The 27,733-nt window shown below is 38.8% G+C and overlaps 1 protein-coding gene across 13 annotated transcripts in view; it reads right to left on the reverse strand.

The window, feature by feature from the left end:
- Positions 1-904: 904 nt before the first annotated feature.
- The window catches only part of LOC105498718 (centrosomal protein 78), a 53,141-nt gene continuing 26,312 nt past the window's right edge, over positions 905-27,733 (reverse strand). For 4 of the 13 annotated variants that reach the window (XM_011770991.3, XM_011770990.3, XM_011770989.3 and 1 more), the window contains 5 exons: positions 26,476-26,553; positions 25,136-25,302; positions 23,927-24,098; positions 23,568-23,615; positions 22,404-23,028 (listed from right to left, as the gene is read on the reverse strand). In XM_011770991.3, coding sequence (XP_011769293.2) covers positions 22,459-23,028; positions 23,568-23,615; positions 23,927-24,098; positions 25,136-25,302; positions 26,476-26,553 — 1,035 coding nt within the window. In that variant the 3' untranslated portion in view covers positions 22,404-22,458. Of the gene's footprint in view, positions 1,253-1,969; positions 2,155-13,378; positions 18,275-22,403; positions 23,029-23,567; positions 23,616-23,926; positions 24,099-25,135; positions 25,303-26,475; positions 26,554-27,733 lie in introns of those variants that run through there. The other 9 variants (XM_011770994.3, XM_011770993.3, XM_011770992.3 and 6 more) reach the window with 7 other exon arrangements.

Raw genomic sequence — 27,733 nt, forward strand, 5'->3', positions numbered from 1 at the left:
ACCTGCCTCTGCTTCCCAAAGTGCTGGGATTACCAGAGTGAGCCACCATGACCAGCCACTATCATGTTTCCTGACATGAATTAAGACGATCCACGTTGAGTGTTTAGGGTACTAATTAATACAATCCTTCTCCCCTCCAAAGTTCTGAATCCCAATGAAACCTGTTCACAGAAGCACAATAGACTCCAATAAAGATGGTAATAGCAGCTTCAGTCCTTTTTAAGGTGGATTGGAGACTATGACTGGAAGCCAAATCCAGGTTGGTCTTCCCATTCCTCTTCCCCCAGCAAATGGAATTTACTTACAAGGTAGTGGCAGGCCTGCTATGTCCCACCTTGCAACAGAGGCAGAGAAGGCCCCCATGAATCAGCTACAGAAAATGAACAAAACCAAAGGGAAAACTGCATGCTACTTGGGGACAGGCAAGATCCAAAAGAGAACCAGAGGAAGGAGGCCCGTATGCCTAATGAGCCTTTGCCAATCTCGGCAGCCTGAATGAGTCATTCCTTCATCCTGGGAGGATATAGGGAGTCTGATAAGAAGAAGGCTTCGTCCCCAAAACATCTGAGGAAGCCAACACTCATCTTTATGGACTCAGACTGACACCTGAAGAGAAAGGGAAATGTCCCTCTTCCTTGCCTCCCCAGTGTTGCTTATGTTTGGCTTTCTTAGTTTTTGTTTTTGTTTTGGAGATAGGGTCTCGGTCTGTTGCCCAGGCTGGAGTGCAATGGTACTATCACCGTTCACTTCAACGTCCACCTCCGGGGCTCAAGCGATCCTCCTACCTCAGCCTCCCAAGTAGCTGGAATTACAGGCATGGACCACCAGGTCTGGCTAATTTTTATTTATTTATTATTATTTTTTAAATTTTTATTTACTTTAAGTTCTGGGATACATGTGCAGAATGTGCAGGTTTGTTACATAGGTACACATGTACATTTTAAAACTTTTTGTAGAGATGGGATCTTGCCATGTTGCCTAAGCTGGTCCCAAACTCCTAGATGCAAGCAATCCACATGCCTAAACCTCCTAAAGTGCTGGGATTCCAAGCGTGAGCCACGGAGTGTTGGCATGCTGGCTTCGTTTGGCTTTCTTAACCCCTGTGGTGCAGCACAGCCAGATGCAGCTGTTGCCCCTGGGTAAGGGTGCTGAGTGTCCCTAAGCCTTCCCCCTCATCTGGAAGCCTGCTCCGGACCGTCATCATGACTCCTGCAGGAGTCCTCCTGAGGTCAGTGGTGGGACGCTGAAGGTTCTGAAATGGGTAAGAACAGAACATTGGTTGCATTTACGGAAGGTCATAAATGCCCTAGACGGGAAATTCACTCCCCAATCTGTTCTTCATCTTACATTTTCTCAGGTAGGACATTCAGTGGAGCTCACTGGAGATTATGCAGTGAACTCAAATGAAGGCATAAAACTTCTCCAAATAATAAATGCCAGCAATATTAAAATGCCCTGATTTGAACTATATGAAATACTTCACATTATTAAATTCTCAGGGAGCTATTAAGGTCTTAAACCAAATGTCATTTTTCTTGAAAATTGAGGTCTAAAGAAATTAAAAGTCCAAAAATGATTCCCTCTCCAATTTTTTTTTTTTGGTTTGGGGTCAGCCAGAGGGCTCATTTAGCCATGGTGGTAGACTCTGACTCCTTCTGCACAGCTGCAGTCCCCTGCAGAAGAGCCTTAGCTGCAGGCTCTCCAAAATGCCACTCAAGATCTTGGGCAGCTGTCCTGAGTCCATGACTTGTGAACTTAACTGGGAGAAATCCAGTCTTGTGAATTCACTCCTGCTGCTCTGGGGCCCTCCCCAACCCTGGCAGAAGTCCAGGGCTGGCTGAGGCCTGTGTTCCTGCTGGGATAGCTCTCCTCTGAAGCTGCTGCTTCTCAAAACCATTAAAAGTAAACCCCCTTTTAAGAGGCATCTCTGCCTCTTTTGAGGTAAGCCTTTCCCAGCTGTAGCAAGTACCTGCCTCATCCACATGAGACTGTGAAGTCCTTGGAGAAATGAAGTTATTTCTCATTTCCCTGGGAGTTTCTCCTGATAGGAGGCTCACCGGTGCTTCAGCCTGCAGGGCTATGACAGATATCGGAGGCCAAGGACCAGCAAGGCCAATGCTTTCCAACTAAGGCCAAAGGCATGAGGCTTTCCTTCTAGAAAGAACAGGTGAGACAGAATAGCCAGAAGGGTAAGAATCGTGTTATTGTAGAGAAAAATCACAGTTTCCTGATGACAAACATGGAGAAATCCTAAATGATTACAATTGTTGTAAACTGTGAAGATGATTTAACTCAGATCTGTGGAAAGTTTCATCATGGTCCTCTTTAAGAAAGCAATCACTTGAAAAGCATGGCAAAGCCGGGCGCGGTGGCTCAAGCCTGTAATCCCAGCACTTTGGGAGGCCGAGGCGGGTGGATCACGAGGTCAGGAGATCGAGACTATCCTGGCTAACATAGTGAAACCCCGTCTCTACTAAAAATACAAAAAAAAAACTAGTCGGGCGTGGTGGCGGGCGCCTGTAGTCTCAGCTACTTGGGAGGCTGAGGCAGGAGAATGGCGTGAACCCGGGAGGCGGAGCTTGCAGTGAGCCGAGATCACGCCACTGCACTCCAGCCTGGGAGACACAGTGAGACTCCGTCTCAAAAAAAAAAAAAAAAAAGAAAAGCATGGCAAAATCACAGGCAATTGACAGTTTTAGACCTGAAGCTCTATTTTAAAGTGAAAGGTCTAAAATGTTAACCCCAGTAAAAGATTCAGGGCAAATCTACTGTTTTTTTTTTTGTTGTTTGAGATGGAGTCTCGCTCTGTCACCTAGGCTGGAGTGCAGTGGCTTGATCTCGGCTCACTGCAAGCTCCGCCTCCCGGGTTCACACCATTCTCCTGCCTCAGCCTCCCACGTAGCTGGGACTACAGGCACCTGTCACCACACCTGGCTAATTTTTTGTATTTTTAGTAGAGACGGGGTTTCACCATGTTAGCCAGGATGGTCTCGATCTCCTGATCTCATGATCCGCCCGCCTCAGACTCCCAAAGTGCTGAGATTACAGGCGTGAGCCACCGCACCTGGCCCAAATCTACTCTTAGTAGTGAGAGAAAACACCGCACTGTAGCTTGTCTATTATATTCAGCATCTAGGCCTTAGATGCTATGGACTTCACATGTAAGATGACTGATTTCGGGCTGGGCTTAGTGGCTCGTTTACTTGAGTATGAGCAGAAGTGTGGACCTGGGTAGAACTCACTGCTGCAGTCTCTCTGATATATAGCTCTGATCTGATGTTATAGTCGGTGACAATAAATATTTGTGGAATACTATTTGTGCGGGAAAGATGCAAAGGTCACACGGTGAAGAAAACAGATTTGGAAGTCAACAGATCCTGCTTCTGCCTTGTACTACTTGAAGCCCTCAGCCAAGTGAATCAATACCTCTTGGGCCTCATTTCTTCTTCTTTAAAATAATAACACTTTTTACTCCTTATAGGTTTTCAAGATTTGGAATAATATACAGAAGTGTCTCCTATCTGGTTACAATAAGGAACTCAATTCTTAGGTAAGATTTAGGTAAAGTTTGGATTTAGTATAAAGAAATTAGAGCTGATTATTTGGCAAACTGATTTTAGTGTTTTCAAACCCTACTCAAATTTTATCATTTTTAAGCTAGGATTATCTAGCTTTCAAGATTTTGTGGAGTTTTCTTGTTTTCTTAAAGAGATAAAATGCCTTCACATTTCAAGGACTTTGAGGACCATCTTTCTAACACATTAAAGAAACCAACTAATCTTCACTGGTCTCTCTGGAACAAGCTAATTATTATTTAATCTATAAGTGGGTCCTTATCTATTTCTAAACTACCAAGTTTGCCTTTTTTTTTTTCCTTCAATTCACAGTGGTTTAAAATGTACAAACTGTACTAAGAGAACTCGGGCATTCTCTGAGCCCTTTCAGTCCCTGTCGCTCACTATGTGCCTTTGTGAGCAGCCAGGCGTACCTTCCGAGCACCTCAGTAGCAGGGCAAAGTCTTCTGGTTTTTTAACTTTTTGACCAAATTATATGTGAAAACTCTCAGGTAGATGTATCAGTTTGAAAACTCAGGTTTTCATTGTCACAAAAGGGTTCTGAAAAGGGAAATCTAAAGAGAATTACCATAAGACTATGGAGAGTTAAAGAGCTCAAGGAAGTAATTTGCAAATGCAGAAATGACTTTTAGCCATAAAATAAAACAAATGTGGGAAAGACTTGCATCGTCCACGAGTAGCAGTTTTGTCAGGGGTAAACAGAGCAGATGTTTGAAACACTCTAGCCAGTGTTTCCAAACAGTAGGACATGACCCATTAGTGGATTGTGAAACATACTTCGTGGGTTGCCAACACAATTTTCTTTAAAGGCATGGAATAGAACAGAACATGAATTAGTCACTGGAAGTACAATCAGAGTTGTTTGATTTCATTTTTCCATTAATTATATGTGCACACAGGGAAGGTGGGGCCAGGACTACTACTTTTTACTTTGCAGAAAACTTCATTTTTACTGTGGGTTGTGGTTAAGTTAAAAACATTTGACTATGCCATGTAGGCAACTCCAACACTTCAGGAATACAAAGCTCTGAAAAGAGGTTGTGTAGCAAAGCTCATTTTCATTCGCATTGATAAGGAAATAGGTCAGACACATTTTTGAAGAAAAAAATGGACAGAGCATAAAGGATAGCAGAGTACACATTTTCATTTTCTATGATGAAAAATAATTTTAAAATTTGTCTGTTCTACATAAAAACATGTTTTTTTTCAAATCAAATAACCTAGAATCAAATGAAGTAAAATGTGAGAAGCCCCCCTTTATTCCTCCTTCAGCCAACAAAACCACTGTCAACAGCCTGATATGTATTATCACAGACTCTTTTCTAGGGTGCACACACGCGTATATGCTACGTATAGGTAAACAGGTTTTAACTATACAAATGTAAACAGGAGTGTGTGCCTACTATGCAACTTCCTTTTCCTGTCAATGTCTTAGAAGTATTTTCATGTCCACAGTAGAGAGCTATTGTCTTTAGCTGCTGCAGTGTTATATGTCAGAAATTGGTATGTATTAATTCAACAATTTCTGCATTTCTGTACATGTATGCTGTTTCTAATTTTTTATTATCTCAAAAAACACTTCACACAATCTTGTATCTGACTCTTTGGGCACTTGTGTCAATATTTCTTTAGGCTGGATGCCTACAATTAGTCATTAGATCAAAGGCTGGAGACGTTTCACATGTTGATACACATTGTCAGACTGTCCATCCAAAAGTTGTACCAATTTGTACAATGACTGAGAGTACTCCTTTCCTCACATTATCTCCAGCACTATTACTAATCTTTAATATCTGCCATTTCAATGTATTGAAAAATAGTATCTCCTGTTAACTTCAATTTTCCTGATTGCTTACGAAGTTGAATGTTTTTTATGTCTGTAGTCTGTATTTCTTATTTGTAAAATATTTCCATGTACTTTGTCCTATTTTTGTTTGTAGGTGCTCTTTATATTAAGTATCTTAAATTTTCTGTTCTATTACCTATATTTTCCCACTCTTTTATTTATGAAACCTAATTTTATCAAAGTTTTGTAAAAAGTGAAAGGTTTTACTTTTTAAAAATATAGTCAAATCTATCATTTTTTTTTCATGGCTACCGGGTTTTGTGTCTTGGTTGGGAATGCATTTCTTACACCACATTTATTACAATTTTTTTCCAATATTTTCTTCTAGTTATTTTTAGATTTCCATGTTTAATTCATCTTGATTTTTTTCATCCATGATATGAAATAAGAACTAGTAGTAAATAACCTCAACATCATTTACTGAATAGTTCAAACCCTTCTCAACTGACTTGTGATGCCATTATTTAAATACCAAGTTCCCATATATATACATTGCCCTGTTCCTAGGTTCTCAGTTCTACATCTGTACGTGATTATTCCTTACACTACGGTAAATGAACAGCACATTTACCCTAGCTCCATGGATTGTTTTGAGATGTAATCAAAATTGCTTTATGCCTGATGTCTTTCAGATTAATGTGATAATCAAGTTATTACTTCCATTTAAAAAGCTTTACTGTGGTTCTATGAAACTGCTTTGACTTTATAAATTAACTTGGTAGAACTGATATACTTATTATGTCGGGTCTTATACATGGTATACCTCAATTTTTGTGTTTCTTTTATACCCTCTAGCATAGATTGATCATTTTATTTATATAGGCCTTACATTTCTCTTGTTAATCTTATTTCTAGATAATATTTACTTCTTGTAGCTATTGTGGATGTGAGTCTATTTCCTCATACTTTTTCTAACTGGTTATTGCTGGTGTACACACTTTTCATACTGGTGTGTTGGTGTTGTGCACAGCTTCCTTACTAAGCTTTCTTAGTTGTAATAGAATGCCAGTAGATCATCACGGGGGGTTTTTGGTCCAAAAAAAAAAAGACCCCGTATTTACAAACAACGAGAGCCTTTATCTCATTTTCCAAACTGTACTTTTTAGTACCGTTTCTGTCTTCGTAAAAACTTTTCACCAAGTTTGTTTCCTGTAGATTTCTGTTAGGTATATTTAATCAAGCCAAGAAGCTAAGCTAAGGAAGTTTCCTTCTATTTCAAGATTGTTAAGAGTATCAGAGGATGTTGAATTTGTCACATGCTCTTTCAGCTTGTGAAGATGACTACAATCCTTTAATCTGTTAATTTAGTGAGCTACAGTGAGTTACTCTTGACTCAGTCTTGCATGTTTTGGTATAACTCTTACTTGAAAATGATATATCTGTTACTACACTGCTGAATTCAAACTGCTAGTTTTATTTTGGATTTTTGCACCTACATTAATTGAATATGGTTTAGTTTTCCTTGTGTTTTATTTGTGCAGTTTGCTCTAAGGATTATGCTAACCATATGGAATGAATTAGGGAGCTTTACATCTCTTTCCTATCCTCTGGAATGGTTTACAAATAAATGTGCCCCTGGAAGGTTTTTCTTTTTCTTTTCTTGAGTCGGAGTCTCACTCTTGCCCAGGCTAGAGAGCAGTGGTGGCATGATCACAGCACACTGCAGCCTTGATTCCTGGCCTCAAGCGATCCTCCCACCTCAGTCTCCTGAGTGGCTGGGACTACATGCACGCACCACCATGCCTGGCTACGTTTTTGGTTTTTTGTTTTTTTTTTTTTTAATTTTTGTAGAAATGAGGTCTTGCCCAGGCTGGTCTCAAATTGCTGGTCTCAGCAATCTTCCCCCTTTGGCCTCCCAAAGTGCTGGGATTACAGGTATGAGCCACCACACCTGGCCCCTTGAAAGTTTTTCTATTTGTCTTTTTTTTTTTTTTTTTGGAGAGTTTCCCTCTTGTCTCCCAGGCTACAGTGCAATGGCGCCACCTCAGCTCACTGAAACCTCTGCCTCCCAGGTTCAAGCAACTCGCATGCCTCAGCCTCCTGAGTAATTAGGATTACAGATGCCTGCCACCACGCCCGGCTAATTTTTGTATTTTTAGTAGAGACGGGGTTTCACCATGTTGGCCAGGCTGGTCTTGAATTCCTCACCTCAGGTGAGCTGCCCACCTCGGCCTCCCAAAGTGCTGGGATTATAGGCATGGGCCACCGCGCCCAGCCTCTTTTTAAAAATAAGTTCTTGTTCTATTTTCCAATTTCTCCTAAGATGTTTCATTTATTTACATTTTCTACTTTTTATCAATTTTTACAATCCATATTTTTACAAAGTCATCACATTTCATCTAGTCTTTCAAATCTATTGGTTTAACACTATCCAATCATTTATAGTAAATTATAAATAGTACTCTCATAATTAAAAATATCTCTTCAATTTGTAGGCATCCTCCTCAAATTATTCCTAATAGTGGCAATTTTTGTTAATTCTTGCTTTTTTTAATCATATTTTACAAAGGTTTATCTTTCATTTTTTAAAACCCTGTGTTTCACTGATCAAAATTGCTGTTTTATTCATTTCTGCTTTTCCCAATTCCTCACCTTTCTTTTGGTTTATCTCTTTCTTAGCTTTATGTTTTTAATTCATCTCTTTTGTCTTCTTACTTCCTGGAAAGTAAATCAAAATCTATACAATTTCCTCTAACACCTATTTGGCAGAATTCCTCAGCTTTAGAGAAGTAGTTTTTATTAATTCTAAATAATTTGCAATTTGTTTTGATTTCTCCTTTACATGAGTTATTTAGAAGATCATTTTAAAATTTCCAAGTGGACAGGGGTGCCCAAGATGGCCAAACAGGTTCAGCTCCAGCTCCCAGTGTGAATGACACAGAAGATGGGTGATTTCTGCATTTTCAACAGAGGTACCAGGTTCATCTCACTGGGGCTTGTCGGACAGTCAGTGCTGGTCAGTGGGTGAAGCCCAACCAGCAAGAGCTGAAGCAGGGCGAGGCATCGCCTCACCTGGGAAGCGCAACGGGGAAGGGAATTCCTTTTCCTAGCCAAGGGAAACTGAGGCACACAACACCTGGAAAATTGGGTAACTCCCACCCTAATACTGCACTTTATAGTATTAGGTCTTAGTATTAGGTCTTAGCAAACGGCACCCCAGGAGATTATATCCCACGCCTGGCCTGGAGAGTCCCACGCCCACGGAGCCTCCCTCATTGCTAGCACAGCAGTCTGAGATCTAACTGCAAGGCGGTAGCGAGGCTGGGGGAGGGGCACCCGCCATTACTGAGGCTTAAGTAGGTAAACAAAACCTCCAGGAAGCTCGAACTGGGTGGAGCGTACTGCAGCTCAAGGAGGCCTGCCTGCCTCTGTAGACTCCACCTATGGAGACAGGGCATAGCTAAACAAAAAGCAGCAGAAACCTCTGCAGATGTAAATGTCCCTGTCTGACAGCTTTGAGGAGAGCAGTGGTTCTCCCAGCACGGAGGTTGAGATCTGAGAACGGACAGACTGCCTGCTCAAGTGGGTCCCTGACCCCTGAGTAGCCTAACTGGGAGACATCCCCCACTAGGTGCAGACTGACACCTCCCACCTCACATGGCTGGGTACACTTCTAAGATGAAGCTCCCAGAGCAAGAATCAGACAGCAACACTTGCTGTTCAGCAATATTCTATCTTCTGCAGCCTCCGCTGCTGATACCCAGGCAAACGGGGTCTGGAGTGGACCTCAAGCAAACTCCAACAGACCCGCAGCTGAAGGTCCTGACTGTTAGAAGGAAAACTAACAAACAAAAAGGACACCCACACCAAAACCCCATCAGTACGTCACCATCATCAAAGACCAAAGGCAGATAAAACCACAAAGGTGGGGAAACAGCAGTGCAGAAAAGCTGGAAATTCAAAAAATCAGAGCACATCTCCCCCTCCAAAGGATCGCAGCTCATCGCCAGCAATGGAACAAAGCTGAACGGAGAATGATTTTGATGAGTTGAGAGAAGAAAGCTTCAGTCGATCAAACTTCTCAGAGCTAAAGGAGGAAGTACATACCCAGCACAAAGAAACTAAAAACCTTGAAAAAAGAAAGGAAGAATGGATAACTAGAATAACCGATGCAGAGAAGTCCATAAACGAACTGATAGAGATGAAAACTATGACACGAGAACTACGTGACAAATGCACAAGCTTCAGTAACTAACTCGATCAACTGGAATAAAGAGTATCAATGACTGAAGATCAAATGAATGAAATGAAGCGAGAAGTTTAGACAAAAAAGAGTAAAAAGAGATGAACAAAGCCTCCAAGAAATATGGGATTATGTGAAAAGACCAAATCTACGTCTGATTGGTGTGCCTGAAAGTGATGGGGAGAATGGAACCAAGTTGGAAAACACTCTGCAGGATATTATCCAGGAGAACTTCCCCAAACTAGCAAGGTAGGCCAACATTCAAATTCAGGAAATACAGAGAACGCCACAAAGATACTCCTCGGGAAGAGCAACTCCAAGATACATAATTGTCAGATTCACCAAAGTTGAACTGGAAGGAAAAAATGTGAAGGAAAGCCAGAGAGAAAGGTCGGGTTACCCATAAAAGGAAGCCCATCAGACTAACAGTAGATCTCTCGGCAGAAACTCTACAAGCCAGAAGAGAGTGGGGGCCAATATTCAGCATTCTTAAAGAAAAGAATTTTCAACCCAGAATTTCATATCCAGCCAAACTAAGTTTCATAAATGAAGGAGAAATAAAATCCTTTACAGACAAGCAAATGCTTAGAGAACCTGAAGGAAGCACTAAACATGGAAAGGAACAACTGGTACCAGCCATTGCAAACACATGCCAGAATGTAAAGACCATCGATGCTAGGAAGAAACTGTATCAACGAACGAGCAAAATAACCAGCTAATATCATAATGACAAGATCAAGTTCACACATAACAATATTAACCTTAAATGTAAATGAATTAAATGGTCCAATTAAAAGACACAGACTGGCAAATTGGATAAAGAGTCAACACACATCAGTTTGCTGTATTCAGGAGACCCATCTCACATGCAGAGACACATACAGGCTCAAAACAAAGGGATGGAGGAAGATCTACCAAGCAAATGGAAAACAAAAAAAGGCAAGGGTTGCAATCCTAGTCTCTGATAAAACAGACTTTAAACTAACAAAGATCAAAAGAGACAAAGAAGGCCATTACATAATGACAAAGGGATCAATTCAACAAGAAGAGCTAACTATCCTAAATATATATGCACCCAATACAGGAGCACCCAGATTCACAAAGCAAGTCCTTAGAGACTCACAAAGAGACTTAGACTCCCACACAATAATAATGTGAGACTTTAACACCCCACTGTCAACACTAAACAGATCAATGAGACAGAAAGTTACCATGGATATCCAGGAATTGAACTCAACTCCGCACCAAGCGGACCTAACAGGCATCTACAGAACTCTCCACCCCAAATCAACAGAATATATATTCTTCTCAGCACCATATCACAATTATTCCAAAATTGACCACATAGTTGGAAGTAAAGCACTCCTCAGCAAATGGAAAAGAACAGAAATTATAACAAACTGTCTCTCAGACCACAGTGCAATCAAACTAGAACTCAGGACTAAGAAACTCAATCAAAACTGCTCAACTACATGGAAACTGGACAACCTGCTCCTGAATGACTACTGGGTACATAATGAAATGAAGGCAGAAATAAAGATGTTCTTTGAAACCAATGAGAACAAAGATACAACATACCAGAATCTCTGGAACACATTTAAAGCAGTGTGTAGAGGGAAATTTATAGCACTAAATGCCCACAAGAGAAAGCAGGAGAGATCTAAAATTAACACCCTAACATCACAATTAAAAGAACTAGAGAAGCAAGAGCAAACACATTCAAAAGCCAGCAGAAGGCAAGAAATAACTAAGATCAGAGCAGAACTGAAGGAGATAGAGACAAAAAAAAACCCTTCAAAAAATCAATGAATCCAGGAGCTGGTTTTTTGAAAAGATCAACAAAATTGATAGACCGCTAGCAAGATTAATAAAGAAGAAAAGAGAGAAGAATCAAACAGATGCAATAAAAAATGATAAAGGGGATATCACCACCGACTCCACAGAAATACAAACTACCATCAGAAAATACTGTAAACACCTCTATGCAAATAAACTAGAAAACCTAGAAGAAATGGATAAATTCCTGGACACACACACTCTCCCAAGACTAAGAAGAAGTTGAATCCCTGAATAGACCAGTTTCAGGCTCTGAAATTGAGGCAATAATTAATAGCCTACCAACCAAAAAAAGTCCAGGACCAGACGGATTCACAACTGAGTTCTACCAGAGGTACAAGGAGGAGCTGGTACCATCCCTTCTGAAACTATTCCAATCAAGAGAAAAAGACGGAATCCTCCCTAACTCCTTTTATGAGGCCAACATCATCCTGATACCAAAGCCTGGCAGAGACACAACAAAAAGAGAGAATTTTAGACCGATATCCCTGATGAATATCGATGCAAAAATCCTCAATAAAATACTGGCAAACCGAATCCAGCAGCACATCAAAAAGCTTATCCACTATGATCAAGTGGGCTTCATCCCTGGGATGCAAGGCTGGTTCAACATACGCAAATCAATAAATGTAATCCAGCATATAAACAGAACAAAAGACAAAAACCACATGATTATCTCAATAGATTCAGAAAAGGCCTTTGACAAAATTCAACAGCCCTTCATCCTAAAAACTCTCAATAAATTCAGTATTGATGGAACGTATCTCAAAATAATAAGAGCTATTTATGACAAACCCACAGCCAATATCATATTGAATGGGCAAAAACTGGAAGCATTCCCTTTGAAAACTGGCACAAGACAGGGATACCCTCTCTCACCACTCCTATTCAACATAGTGTGGGAAGTTCTGGCTAGGGCAACCAGGCAAGAGAAAGAAATAAAGGGTATTCAATTAGGAAAAGAAGTCAAATTGTCCTTGTTTGCAGATGACATGATTGTATATTTAGAAAACCCCATCGTCTCAGCCCAAAATCTCCTTAAGCTGATAAGCAACTTCAGCACCAAGTCTCAGGATACAAAATCAATGTGCAAAAATCACAAGCATTCTTATACACCAGTAACAGACAAACAGAGTGAAATCATGAATGAACTCCCATTCACAAAAGCTTCAAAGAGAATAAAATACCTAGGAATACAACTTACAAGGGATGTGAAGGACCTCTTCAAGGAGAACTACAAACCACTGCTGAGTGAAATAAAAGAGGACACAAACAAATGGAAGAACATACCATGCTCATAGACAGGAAGAATCAATATCGTGAAAATAGCCATACTGCCCAAAGTAATTTATAGATTCAATGCCATCCCCATTAGGCTACCAATGAGTTTCTTCACAGAATTGGAAAAAACTGCTTTAAAGTTCATATGGAACCAAAAAAGACCCCACATTGCCAGACAATCCTAAGCCAAAAGAACAAAGCTGGAGGCATCACGCTACCTGACTTCAAACTATACTACAAGGTTACAGTAACCAAAACATGGTACTGGTACCAAAACAGAGATATAGACCAATGGAACAGAACAGAGGCCTCAGAAATAATACCACACATCTACAGCCATCTGATCTTTGACAAGCCTGACAAAAACAAGAAATAGGAAAAGCATTCCCTATTCAATAAATGGTGCTGGGAAAATTGGCTAGCCATAAGTAGAAAGCTGAAACTGGATCCTTTCCTTATTCCTTATATGAAAATTAATTCAAGATAGATTCGAGACTTGAATGTTAGACCTAATACCATAAAAACCCTAGAAGGAAACCTAGGTAATACCATTCAGGACATAGGCATGAACAAGGACTTCATGTCTAAAACACCAAAAGCAATGGCAACTAAAGCCAAAATTGACGAATGGGATCTAATTAAACAAAAGAGCTTCTGCACAGCAAAAGAAACTACCATCACAGTGAACAGGCAACCTACAGAATGGGAGAAAATTTTTGCAATCTACTCATATGACAAAGGGCTAATATCCAGAATCTACAAAGAACTCATACAAATTTACAAGAAAAAAACAATCCCATCAAAAAGTGGGCAAAGGATATGAACAGACACTGCTCAAAAGAAGAGATTTATACAGCCAACAGACACATGAAAAAATGCTCATCATCACTCCCCATCAGAGAAATGCAAATCAAAACCACAATGAGATACCATCTCATACCAGTTAGAATGGCTATCATTAAAAAGTCAGGAAACAACAGGTGCTGGAGAGGATGTGGAGAAATAGGAACACTTTTACACTGTTGGTGGGATTGTAAACTAGTTCAACCATTGTGGAAAACAGTGTGGCGATTCCTCAAGGATCTAGAACTGGAAATACCATTTGACCCAGCCATCTCATTACTGGGTATATACCCAAAGGATTATAAATCATGCTGCTATAAAGACATATGCACATGTATGTTTATTGCAGCACTATTCACAATAGCAAAGACTTGGAATCAACCCAAATGTCCATCAGTGACAGACTGGATTAAGAAAACGTGGCAAATAAACAACATGGAATACTATGCAGCCATAAAAAAGGATGAGTTTGTGTCCTTTGCAGGGACATGGATGCAGCTGGAAACCATCATTCTCAGCAAACTATCGCAAGAACAGAAAACCAAACACCGCATGTTCTCACTCATAGGTGGGAATTGAACAATGAGATCATTTGGACACAAGAAGGGGAACATCACACAGTGGGGCCTATTGTGGGGAGGGGGGATGGGGGAGGGATAGCATTAGGAGATATACCTAATGTAAATGATGAGTTAATGGGTGCAGCACACCAACGTGGCACATGTATACATATGTAAACCTGCACATTGTGCACATGTACCCTAGAACTTAAAGTATAAAAAAAAAAAATTTCCAAGTGGACAGGCCTTTTGTTATTATATTATACAAAGAACACATGATCTGTATGATCTTTGAATTTTGTAAGTATTTTTCCTTCATACAAATCATTTATATGAATGTTCCATTGGTTTTCCAGGAGAATATGCTTTGTATTCATGATAGACACAAAATATTTATGTTCAATGGTATCTTTCATATCTTGATGGCAAGAGGGATGAGTTTTTCAAGTTCTAATATTACTATACAGTAAAATTAATTTTTTTGAGAGTGTGCAGTTCTATAAATTTTAACATATGTATAGACTCATCTTACCACCACCACAATCAGGATACAGAACTGTTCATCACCAAAACAAACAAACAAAAAACAAACTCCCTTGTACAGCCTCTTTGTAATCAACTTCCCCCAGCTCCAACACCTGGCAACCTCCAATCTGTTCTGTCACAACAGTTTTGTCTTTTCAAGAATGTCATATAAATGGAATCATACAGAATGTAGCCTTCTGAGACTGGTTTTTTCACTCAGCATATGATGTTGAGATTCATCCAAATTGTGACGTTTGCCATCATATGGATGCATCTCTATCCATTCACCTGTTGGAAGACATCTTGGTGACTATGAATGGCGCTGCTATAAATATCCATGCACAGGTTTTGTGTGAACATAAGTTTTCATCTCTCTATATACCCAGGAGTGGGACTGCTGGGTCATATGGTATGTGTATGTTAGCATTTAAAGAAACTGCCAAACTGTTTTGAGTGACTCAGTCATTTTGCATTCTTACCAGCTGTGAGGAACTCCAGTTGCTCTGTGTATTTATCAGCATTTCAAAATGTTAGCCATTCTAGTAAGTGTGGGTGCAGCAGTAGACCCACTGATTCTGAAAAGAGATGTGTTAAAGCTTCTCATTATAACTGGTTTGTCCATTTTTCCTTGTATTTCTAAATTCTCACCCTATAATTTTAAGATGTTTTTGTTTGTTTTGAGACAGAGTCTTGCTCTATCGCCCAGGCTGGAGTGCAGTGGTGCCATCTCAGCTCACTCCAACCTCCGCCTCCCAGGTTCAAGCGATTCTCCTGCCTCAGCCTCCCAAGTAGCTAGCTGGGATTACAGGCATGCGCCATGACACCCAGCTAATTTATTTACCTTTTTTTTTTTTTTTTTTTTTTTTTTTTTTGTATTTTTAGTAGAGATGGGGTTTTGCCATGTTGGCCAGGCTGGTCTTCAACTCCTGACCTCAGGTGATCCGCCCACTTCGGCCTCCCAAAATGCTGGGATTACAGACGCGAGTCACCATACCTAGCCTAACATGATGTTTTTAAATTGCAGATATAGTTTTTAAAAAACCTTCTGCGACACTGTACTTATCAGCCAAAAGAGTCTTTTGTCAACCCTTTACCAATTTTCACGTTGGGTTCTATTTAGTCTGAAGGTAGCACAGCCACATTTACCCTTTAGCATCTGCCTAGTATATTTTTGTCCATCTCTTTATAATCTATGGCAGTGTTTTAGATTGTGCAAATAGCACACAGTGGGATTTCGTGTTTTTACTCAAGCCTAAAGATTCCAGAATTTAACCTGTTCATGTTTATTATGAGTAAAAAACTTGACCTTGCTATATTGTGGATTTTTTATTTATATGTAGCTTCTTTTTCTTTCCCGTCATGCTGGATCTAAAAATTCCATTCCCTCTTTCCAGGTAGTTTTGTAGCTATTAAAGTTGTTGACATATATTTGCTTCCCTCTCTTCTCATGGCAAATGGCAATTCTGCACTTCCCTGGTCTGCTGAACTTGGGCACAGCCATGCAACTTTCTTTGGCCAAAGAAATGTGAACAGAAGTGACATATGTCACATCTAGACAGAAGCTTTAAGTCACAATATATGCTGCATCATACTCTCTTTCATTGGACACCGGAACCAGCAATGTTCCAAATATTGATGTTCCACCAGCCTTGCTCCCAGACTGAGGGTGATATTGAATAGGGGCCTCTAGCCAATCTGCCAAAGGCAAATTGCATGGGCACAAATAAACCTATGTTGTTGAAAGTAATTAAAATTTGGGAGCTGTTAATGCAACATCATCTAACCTATCCTTACTAACATACCCTTAACTTTATATGTATTTTAATATATTTTTTCAATCAATACCTAGAATCAAACACTACCTATATCCTTCCCATGAATAAGACAAGATCTAGGACAAGCTTTCATTTTCTATGTCCTGTCCTGCCTCCATTCATGTTCAAACCTAGAACTTTAGTTGGACTTTTTCACATGTCATTAGTATTTATTTAGACTTTTTCTGTCTACAGTCACCTCTGGTGATTATAGTGGATTTGCAGGTCACAAAGCCAAAAGTAGTTTGTCTCATATCTTTATCCGTTTATTTGATCTAAACATCTTTCATGGGGCTGGGCACAGTGGCTCAGGTCTGTAGTCCCAGCACTTTGGGAGGCCAAGGTGGGAGGATCATTTGAGGCCAGGAGTTCAAGACCAGCCTAAGAAAGAACCCATCTCGGCCAGGCACAGTGGCTCACACCTGTAATCCCAGCACTTTGGGAGGCTGAGGCAGGTGAATCACCTGAGGTCAGGAGTCTGAGACCAGCCTGGCCAACATGGTGAAACTCCATCTCTACTAAAAATACAAAAATTAGCCGGGCATAGTGGTGCGTGCCTGTAATCCCAGTTACTAGGAGGGCTGAGGCAGGAGGATCACTTGATGGTTGCAATGAGCTGAGATTAAGGAGGTTGCAATGGGCTGAGATGGCACCACTGCACTCCAGCCTGGGCAACAGAACGAGACTCCGTCTCAAAAAAAAAAAAAAAAAAAAAAAAAAAAAGAAAAGAAAAGAAAAAGAAAAAAGGAAAAGAAAGAACCCATCTCTACAATAATTTTTTAAAACTTAGGCATGGTGGTACGTTTCAGCTACTTGGGAGGCTGAGGTGGGAGGATCATTTAAGCCCAATGGTTCCTGGTTACAATGAGCTGTGATCCCATCACTACACCCCAGCCTGGGTGACATGAGTGAGACCTTGATTAAAAAAAAAAAAAAAAAAAAACCACACTTTAATGGATTCATTGTTCATTTTGGTTAGTTACTCTGAGGAAGATTTTTTCTAAGTAATTTAGTTGCTGATGAAATGTCTAATACCAATTAATATCTTCCATTTCATAAATTTAAGCTTCAACTGAATCCATTCTGCTGTGTAGTCCATCTTCTGAGTGTTTCAGTTTTATAATCAAATTTTTAATTTCCAGTAATCCGCTAAATAATCCGCTAAATATTTTTTCATGGCATCCTATTCTTTATGAACGTAATTATCTTTATGAATTGCTGAAGATTTTGATTCATTAATTTAAAAATTTCATGTTTCTCCTAGTAACTATCTTCTTGAACAGGTTAATTTTAATTTCATGCCTCCTTTTATGTTACTGGTTTTCTTCAAATTTGATGATTTTTGGCTGTCCATATTTACAAATGAGGGCCTAAGATTAAAGTTTGAAGTATTGTTTTTTCATCCAGATGGGAATTCTGGTTCACTTTCAGTGAACACAAATGATTACAGGCACTTATATGGTGATTATAAATGGAAGTGGCAGATCATCATAGTCAGAGATCGATCACGTGGGCAGCTTAACTTCAGTTCCTCTTCATAGCCATTTTGGGTAATTCCCTTATTCTCTGATCCCAGCATTTCTTGGGTCAGAGCTCCCACTTCAGATGGCCGCTTTCTTAGCCTGGTGGCAAACTCCAGAATTAGATGCTCCAAAGATGAGTGGAATGGCTTAGCTGTTCCACCCGTTAATTAACTGGTACTTAGATCATCTGCTTCTTATCTTCCAGAAATTCCACACTGTTCAATTTCTGGTTTTCCAACTCTGCTATTATTTTTATTTTAATATTTCTCCAATCATTTCAATGGGATTCTAGAAGAGTAAAAGAATGTGTTCAGTCATCCACGTTAACGTTCCAGCACGTAGTGTATAATCAGAATTTTTCAAAAAACCAATCATCTCCTATCATGCCGATCCTCTGAAAATCAAGTGTTACTGTCTTGAGATTAGAGATTCTCTAAATACCCATTTGAAATTGGACGAACAAATTATTGGATATAGAACTGGATGGGCAAGTTAAGAGTGATGATTTTTGACCACTAGTAACTATGTGTGAATTTAAGGCAGGATGACAAGCTCTTTGCTACAGTATCACATCTGACTGTTTTCTGAAAAAAGTCCTGTTTGCATATGGATTGTATATGTTATGGTAAGTACTCAGTAAAGGTGCATAGTAATTTCTCAGTAAAGGAACATACTTGTACCTTTCTCTAAACCAAATGAAAATATCGTATTTCAAAATTAAATGATATTATTTCAGGTATATTGAAAGTTTAACAATTATTTGCAGGGCTAAAATTGTATATATTAAGCAGCAAAATATCCACATTTATAATTCTTAATGTTATGGTTTTAAATGTTTGATAAAATATATGTAAAATATGGAAGAATTTTAAAACTATAATTATGTGTATGTGTGTAGGTCTTGTAAAAATCCATGGCTAAAGAAAATTGGGGATATCAAGTATAAACTCATTTAACTTCCAGTTCTTCCCATTTTTGTCTCTGTTCACACTTCCCAGGATCCCCCAACTCTACAATAACTTTTACATATTTTACAACGTGACCCCATCCCTGCTTTTATTTTCTTATCCGTATTTCTTTCCCAGATTCTCTAAGTTACTTATCTAACCATTTTGCACTCATCTCAAGTTCATTAAGAATTCAAATATGTACATCCCCATCTGTTCAGATCTGTTTCTTTTAGTCTAAAGAACATTAAAGTATCTCATGCTCCCTCCTTGTCTGAGATCCTGCTGCATAAATGAGCCTCTCCTTCTTTGCTTGGTTCCTTCCTTTCACCTTACAAACATTTAAGTCTTTTTTACTCTAAAAACTTCCTCTTCACCTAACTCCATTTCCTCTTACCATCCAAACTCCTTCAAAGAGTAGCCCTACACCCAAACTTCATTGTCCCCTCAGGGTATGCCTGCCCTTCAATTTACTGCAACCTGGTATTTTCACCAACCAATTCAGTGAATTGCTCTCATTAAGGTCACCTGGGACCTAACTGCCAAAATCCCGTGGACACCTATTCTCTGCCAGGTGACACTGTATTCTTCTTCCTTCTTTTTTTTTTAAACTCTTTTTTTTTTTTTTTTTTTTTTTTTTTTTTTTTTTTTTTTTTGAGACGGAGTCTCGCGCTGTCACCCAGGCTGGAGTGCAGTGGCCGGATCTCAGCTCACTGCAAGCTCCGCCTCCCGGGTTCACGCCATTCTCCTGCCTCCGCCTCCCAAGTAGCTGGGACTACAGGCGTCCGCCACCTTGGCCGGCTAGTTTTTTGTATTTTTTAGTAGAGACGGGGTTTCACCGTGTTAACCAGGATGGTCTCGATCTCCTGACCTCGTGATCCGCCCGTCTCGGCCTCCCAAAGTGCTGGGATTACAGGCTTGAGCCACCGCGCCCGGCCATTCTTCTTCCTTCTTGACACTCTTATCACTTGTCTCTCTCAGAATCCTTTCTTTGCTTAGCACTTAAACTTTGACAGTCCCCACAATTCTGTGTTCTCATCAACTTTACGATTTTAACTACTGCTTATATGTGCTGATGACTTTCAAATTCTTTATTTCCATGTCTTCACATGCACATCCAATCATCTAGCAGTCATTTCCTCCTGAAATTTACAGGTGATGTATTCAACCTGTCCCAAACTAAACTCTTCTTTCCAAAGCAGTTCTTTATCCCATATTCCCAGCCTCAATGACACCACCACCCAATCTTAGTCACAGAAACACAAGTCCACCCACTGCCCTTTTCCTTATTTCCCATAACCAAATCTTATTTAACTGCCAAAATAAGATTAAAACTTATTCCCTCCCTTCATCTATACCTTGTTTTAGATCCCCTTCTCTTCTTGCTAAGTCATAAGTTACCAAACTGGCATTTCGTGGCACCAATTGTTAGGCACTCCTATTTAAAAAGGATTCTATAAACAAGTATATTTGAGAAGGGCTGCATACCATATCTTGAAGGCTGCATACCTGTCTTGAAGAGTCAGAATGAACATTAGCCTCTAGCACCCCTGAGAAGTACTACTAAAGAAACCTGCGGCCGGGCACGGTGGCTCATGCCTGTAATCCTAGCACTTTGGGAGGCCAAGGCAGGCAGATCACGAGGTCAGGAGATCGATACCATCCTGGCTAACATGGCGAAACCCTGTCTCCACCAAAAATACAAAAAATTAGCCGGGCATGGTGGCGGGCGCCTGTAGTCCCAGCTACTCAGGAGGCTGAGGCGGAGCTTGCAGTGAGCCAACATTGCGCCACTGCACTCCAGCCTGGGCAACAGAGCAAAACTCCGTCTCAAAAGACAAAAAAAAAAAAAGAAAGAAAGAAACCTGCCTAATTCTATTTATGCATGGGTTTCCTTTATGTTGGTCTAAAAATTATTTCAGTAGGAGAAGAAGTGGGAAGATAAGTCCCATTTACAAATCAAAGACAAACGCTCTTCAGAAGAGTGTGGAAAACTGATCTCCATACTTCTTTAATGTATCAGCCTAAAGCTAATGATCTTAAATGCAAGCCTGAGCATATCATTTCCATTCTTTACTAGCTCATTATTTACTGAAGAAAAAGAATCAGCTCCATGCAATGTGGATTATAAAACCCAATCTCGTTCCCCTAGCTGCCTCCTTGAGCGACATCTGCCAGTGCCTGATGACATTTCGGTAACTCTCAATTACTTGTGTTTGTGGTTCCTCAAACACACATACTCACACTTACAGCTCTGTACTTCTACTCATGCTATTCCCTCTGCCCTGAGTATCCTTCCCCTTCATCTCCTTATTCACCAACCTCTAATTCGTCCTTTAAGACTTAGCTTAGAAATTAACACGACCTTTGGTCTCTTTAGTTGGCCTTTCTTGGCCCCACTGCTCTCCTCCTTTTTCCCCAAACACTGACTAAACTCCCTCAGCATTCCCACCATAGAACGTAATATACAGTATTACACCATCTGCTTGTGTGTCTCCCCTTCACCCGACTGTTAAAAGGCCAAGATTACATCTTGTTCATTGTTTTATTCCCATAACAGTCAATCCATGATTAATGAACTCAGTAGTAATGTAGTAGCCCTTTTGATAACAATCAGGCAAGACCATCCAGAAGAAATCCAACACTCCAGCTTTTCTCTCATCTCATCTCTCAAGTCATAGTCTGGTTGTAGGAAAGGACTTACCTATGCATATTTTACCAGGGAGGGATATTTACTCCAAAGATTTATGTCCATACTCTTACTAACTCTGCCTTTAAAAAATTCTACCTAGGTGTGCTTTCTGATAGCGCCACTCTTTTCTACTTATAGTGTTCATAGGCTTTTTTCTTGGAATCTTCCTTAAGTGGTTCCTCTCTTAACAGTGAAACACAATAGCTGCTTAAAGTATGGGTTCTGGTTCAGATCCCAGCCCTACCACCTATTTACAGCAGTGCAACTTTGGGCAATTCACATAATCTGTCTCCTCAGGCTCCCCATCTATAAGATGGGCATAATAATATTAATAGTTCCCTATCTTATAGGGTTGCTATAATCCATGAACATGCTTAAGCATCTAGACATGTTTACTGCTCTGGTTATATATTAGAATATGTCAATGGCTTCTGGCCATGTGATATATATTTATTTCCACATTTAACCAAATGGTAAAATTATTCCATTTATTCATTCCCATCCCTTTCTATTCATCATATTCTCCTTTGTTGTTCTGTTTTCTCCCTCCACAGAATATTAGTTCCTTGAGAGTAAAGGCTTTGTTTTGTCCACTGCTGAAAGCCATAGCACCCAGAATGATATTATACATACTAGCCCCTCAGTAAACAATTGCTGAATGAACGTTGTAAACTATCAAAGGGAAAAATAGACCAAAAATTTCATTATAATAAAAAGTACAGAGAAATCTTCCTTTAGTGGCTTCCAATCCTATATTTTAAGACACCATATGCCATAATAAAAACATAAAAAATTTATTAAAATTTAAAGGCAAAAACATAATTTCAAAATATTTAGTCGTATGAAAGGCGTGATAGAGAATGGATGCTTTCTTGAAATTCAAAATCAGATCCAAGAGTATCACTTTCAGAATGTTCTAGTGGACTGGATTTACTTTTATTTGTCTTGGATGAAACAGTCACTATTCTATTTTCTTTCTTGACAGAAACAGATTTTTTCAAAGACCTACTTTTAATTAATTCATTAACCAAAGAACTAGTTTCCCCAGTTCCTTTGCTTTTCCGGTTTTCAGGAGAGTCAGAGCAGGAATGCAGGTCCTTTCCAGGGTGTTTCTTACCAGAGTGTTTTTTGGTATATTCACCTGTTTTGGTCTTTTTCTCTGAAGAAGATCTGCTATTTCTGGACAACTCCTCTTCTTTTCTTTGACTTCCAGTTCCAGAAGTCGCATCTGGTAAAGGAGAACACATTCTAGCAATGAATCCCTCAAAAGACTCCTGCCGCTGCTCAGCGGCTGGGACTCCCAGGTTGTCGTTGGAAGTTCCTAAGGTCTCTGGAGTAGAAACTGGGACAGGGAAGGAGTCGAGAGGCAAAGGAATTCTAGCATCACCTGTAATTTTCTGAAACTAGAAGGAAAAACAAAACAAAAATTTAGTGACGAACAAAGCCAACCATTAAAAAGTCAAGTTCAAAACATCAATGTTATTCTGTGATCTTAGAAGATTTCCAGGTCATTTTTCCCCTAATTATATCTTGCCAAGTGATTGCCAACTCAACTTAGCTATATCCAGAGGTAGGTCCAGCACATTTTCAGACTTTTGTGTTTTGCGTAATTATTACTAATTTATCACTCCCTCATTAAAAAAAATAGAACCTTATTCTATAAGAAAATTAATTTCTTTCCTATCCTCTATGCACATGTGAGCAGTATCCAATTTGTAAGCAGACTGAGTTTTCAAGTCGTCAGTTGCCAAGACCAGTCTGAGACTGGCTGAGATGGGAGATGGGGGCTCCAAGTAAGGCCAGAGGAAAAGCAGCAGGGGATTCCTGTGGCAGACAAGTTTGCCCCTCCCATTCCCATAACTAGATGATGCGTATAATATACTGCCTGTTTGTTATATATGAATTACTTATTCTGAAAAATTATCTATATCAGTACTTGTACCTTCATTAGTGTTCCTTCATTGTAAGCTGACTGCATACAAATAGAAACCTAGATGAAATATGAATAGAATAGACATTTATAAAATTTAAAATTTAAAATATTTTCTCTACTCTTTTATTTCTTCACTGAGGATAGTCTACTTTAAATCATAAATTTTCAAAATAACTTTCTTATTTTTTATTTACAACAATACAATATAATGAAATGGGTACAAACTTACTAATCTCAGTCTTGGAAAGGACCCCAAAGATGCTTCTGGTCCCCGAGTATGTGAACAGATCATTATTCTTTTCTCTCTTAGTAATTCCCTTTTTTGCTAATCACTTGTAGAATCACTAAGTTCTGTTCTATTCACTTACCTGGATATTTTGCATCTGCCCTAGGGCATTCTGCTTTGGTTCTGGTCTTTCATCTTCAAGTGCCTTCTTTTCTTCTTTAGGTGGATTACTAACAGTAGAAGTCATCTGGGGATGACCTAGTAATTGAAAATCTGACTGATCTATCCCAGCCATTGTGGCAAGCTGCCCAAGCCTGGTCAAGAGAAGAAAAGGAGGAAAAGGCAAGGATTACTAGAATCACATAAGAACAGCTTACATTTCCCAGAACCTATGACCATGAAATACTTCTAAAATCTTAAAACCCATTATCCTACTCCAGACCACACCCCCATCCCTCCCAGTTTCTCAGATCTTCCCACATTTATCCTCTGAGATGAACCAAATCAGATCGTACAATCCTTTAAGCACTGTTTCTTCCCCCAACAATGTATTAGATACCTCTTGACTTCATTTCCTTACTTATTCCCTATTTTACATACTGTCTCAGTAGAAGCTGCATTTTCTACTGCATACCTACTGCCTCTCACCTTCATCCCCACACATCTATACCACCTTTCCTCCAGTCCTCAAGAATGTTTGTTCCTTCCCTCACCAAACTGTTCACCTACAAAACATAACTCTATCAATTATCTACCTCCAACTCTCTTTCAGTATCTTCTTTTAGCAAAATCATTCTTGGTTGAGGACCACTGATCCATATCTCTATCTATATCTACCCTGCAGATTAATAACAATTTTAATGTCTAAGACAAAGTTAATTTTAATTCAAATTTATTTAACAAGCAAAGTGAATAAAATAAAAATTCCTATACATTCCTGAATACTTTCAATTAAAACTACCTTCAATTTAGTCTTTAACAAGAATTACCCTTAACCAATTACTCTATCTACAGCTTATTCTTTTTTTTCTTTTTAAGAGATGGGGTCTTGCTATGTTGCTCAGGCTAACCTTGAATTCCTGGGCTCAAGTGATCCTCCTGCCTCAGCCTCCCAAGTAGCTGGGATTACAGGTGCAAACCACCAAGCCAGGTAAGTTTACTCTTTCATATTGGGCAGGTTTGTCATTTCGCATTTCTTTTAAAATTAATTCCACATTTAAAAAATCAAGTGTATTACTTATAATTATACAGTAAATATGACTTCAGGAAGCTATAAAAATTGCTCAAGTTCCTCAGCAAAACACCATTAAAGTCATGGAGGGACGAATGTCATAGGGAGAAAGTAACTAACCCAGCATCTTTAAGGAGATCCAAAAAAGCATGAAACTTCTGAAAAGAATTCTCAATGCTGCCCAAAACACCTTCATCATCCAGGATCATATTTGTCAATGACTGTGCATGAAGGGCTTCAGATAGAGAGAAATTTATATTTCTTAACTGGGCATTTTCATGTTCCAGCTATAAAAGAAGATTGAAAATGTGTGACATCATTTTCTCTCATTATCACCAAAATAGTTTTTATGAAACTAAAATAAAACATTTTAAAAATGTAATTAATTTGCAGTTAATCTAACTCTCCACCAGCAAAGACAGACCATATTACATAACAATCAAAACCCGGAGATAAGTGGCAAAACCTCCTACATAAACAATATAAACAGTATTTCATTAATGATCTTTCAAAAAGATCACATTTCTAACAGGTTAAATACATACCTGGATCATTCTATATTTAAAAATTAGCTGTGTAAGGTTTCCCTCAAATTAGACAACGAAATAAAGAGTAAGCATATTACAATCTGGCTGTTAAGAACTAATTTTTGCCAGTAAAATGCTTAATAAATTTAAAAGTCCTATTTCAGACCCAATTTACTAACTGTACAATTACCAATATTCCCCCTTTGCTTCTTGAAAATATGTACTCTCCTGCACACCATCCCCCTTTATCATCTATTTATTTAATACTACACATAAGTCTAACTCTGGTATTTCTCAGAAAGGCCATTGTGTTCACAATGCACCTTTTGCCTTATACAATCAGGTGCTCAACTTTTACTGAATGATTAACTGTCTTACAAACCAATGCATATACTTTCAAAAATTCCTCCTTAAACTTGCTTTGTAATAATATAGTTATATAGAATGTTCTAGCTTATGCTGTGCTCTTATGCACATTCACCTAATTTAGTCCTCATGGTATAGATTTTTATCTTTCATTGCATTCTTACCAGTTTTCCATTATCTTTTACCTTATTTATTCATTTTCCTAATTCACCATCAGTAGATAGTCTCATCCCCATCTTTTATGTAATTGTATATCAGTATAAGCCTAATAAATGCATTCTTGAATTGATGCATCATGAACAGAAAATAAGCTCCAGTCATATAAAAGCACAGGAAAAGAAAACAAACTACAAGTTTTACATTTTTAAAAAACGTGCTTTTTGGAATACAGATCACACGATCACCAAATATAAGTAAATACAAACATTAACATAGTGTGACCAATTTGCAATATACTGTATTGTCTCACTTTAAAGTTTATAAAATGTATGTATGTATGTATGAGTTAAAGTTAAACCAAAACAAAAACAAAAAAAACTCTCAAAAGGTAAGAAAACTTTTATTTACCTCACTGACTCGCTTATCAGCCTTAAGCCTTATCACTCTTTCCTCCTTTAACTGCTTTAGGCACTCCTCCAGTTTTTCCTAGTATTAAGTAATAAAGTAAATATTGTAATTAATTCCCAATACGATCCCCAAAACTCTTCCAGCTATTGAGCTTACCAAGTGTTTAGGGACAGAGCCAGAAGTGAACTCAGATATCAGGATTACAACCTACTGCCTGTATAATATCATACCATGCTAGGGAAATTAATTACCAAAAACATATCAAATTCTCACATTACAGATTTAAATCCCACTCTTTCCAAAATAAATTTGTGATAGCTCACCATAGAAGGCATACACATATGTTTATTGAGTCAGAAATAAAAATTAAGGCTATGAAAAAGAAATTCTATTCTTATTTGTGGATCCATTATAATAGGAAGCCCTAGTAACACACTTAACACACCTGAATTATGTAACAGCAAATTAAAAATCAAGTAATCAATTAAAAGGGATGGGGCTCTTTCTGGTAAAGATTGAAATACAAAAGGAATTAGCCATGATGGAGATTCTCCAATTCCCTCCAGAGTGAGGGAAGGAACTCTACTATATACCTACGTTAGGAAAGGAAATTGGTACCACTTTCTGGAGTCGTCTTCAGTAAATACTACCAATTCTATGTCTGGGAATTTACCCTAAGGAAATCACCAAACATGTGGACAAAGATTTATCTACCAACATAATGTCATAGGACTGTTTGTAACTAAAAGCCTCCAAATTGTGATTGTTTAAAAAAAAAAAAAAAGCACATTCATATGATGAAATGTTCTATGGAGCCACTAAAAACAATGATACGGGTCTTAACCAGAGTTAATGAAGGTCGTTTTTCTTGGGAGATGGTCCATAAGCTAAGTAAGATTCTCTGATGTGGAAGAGCATTCAATGATATGACAAAATATTTTGATACCTTTTTGAGATAAAAGTGCAAATTACAAAATATCCAGGTGTGTGTACCATGCAGAGGTGGTTTTTATTTCCCTCAATGTTTTTCACGATTTTCAAAAATTTTCTCAAAGGGCATGTATTTTTACACTCAGAACACGTTTGAAAAATCAGTAAATGCCCTAATAACTACAAATTCTTTAATGCTTCATTATCAGTTAAAGCCAACCAAGTTTTTACGGGAAAAAGGAAAAACAAATTGCAAAATTCCTCTACTTACTGTTTACATAATGGTTTCAATATTTAGAACTGTTATCAAAGAACTTCTAACCAAACA

This window comes from Macaca nemestrina, chromosome 14 (assembly GCF_043159975.1).
Source record: "Macaca nemestrina isolate mMacNem1 chromosome 14, mMacNem.hap1, whole genome shotgun sequence".
Classification (NCBI taxonomy): domain Eukaryota; kingdom Metazoa; phylum Chordata; class Mammalia; order Primates; family Cercopithecidae; genus Macaca; species Macaca nemestrina.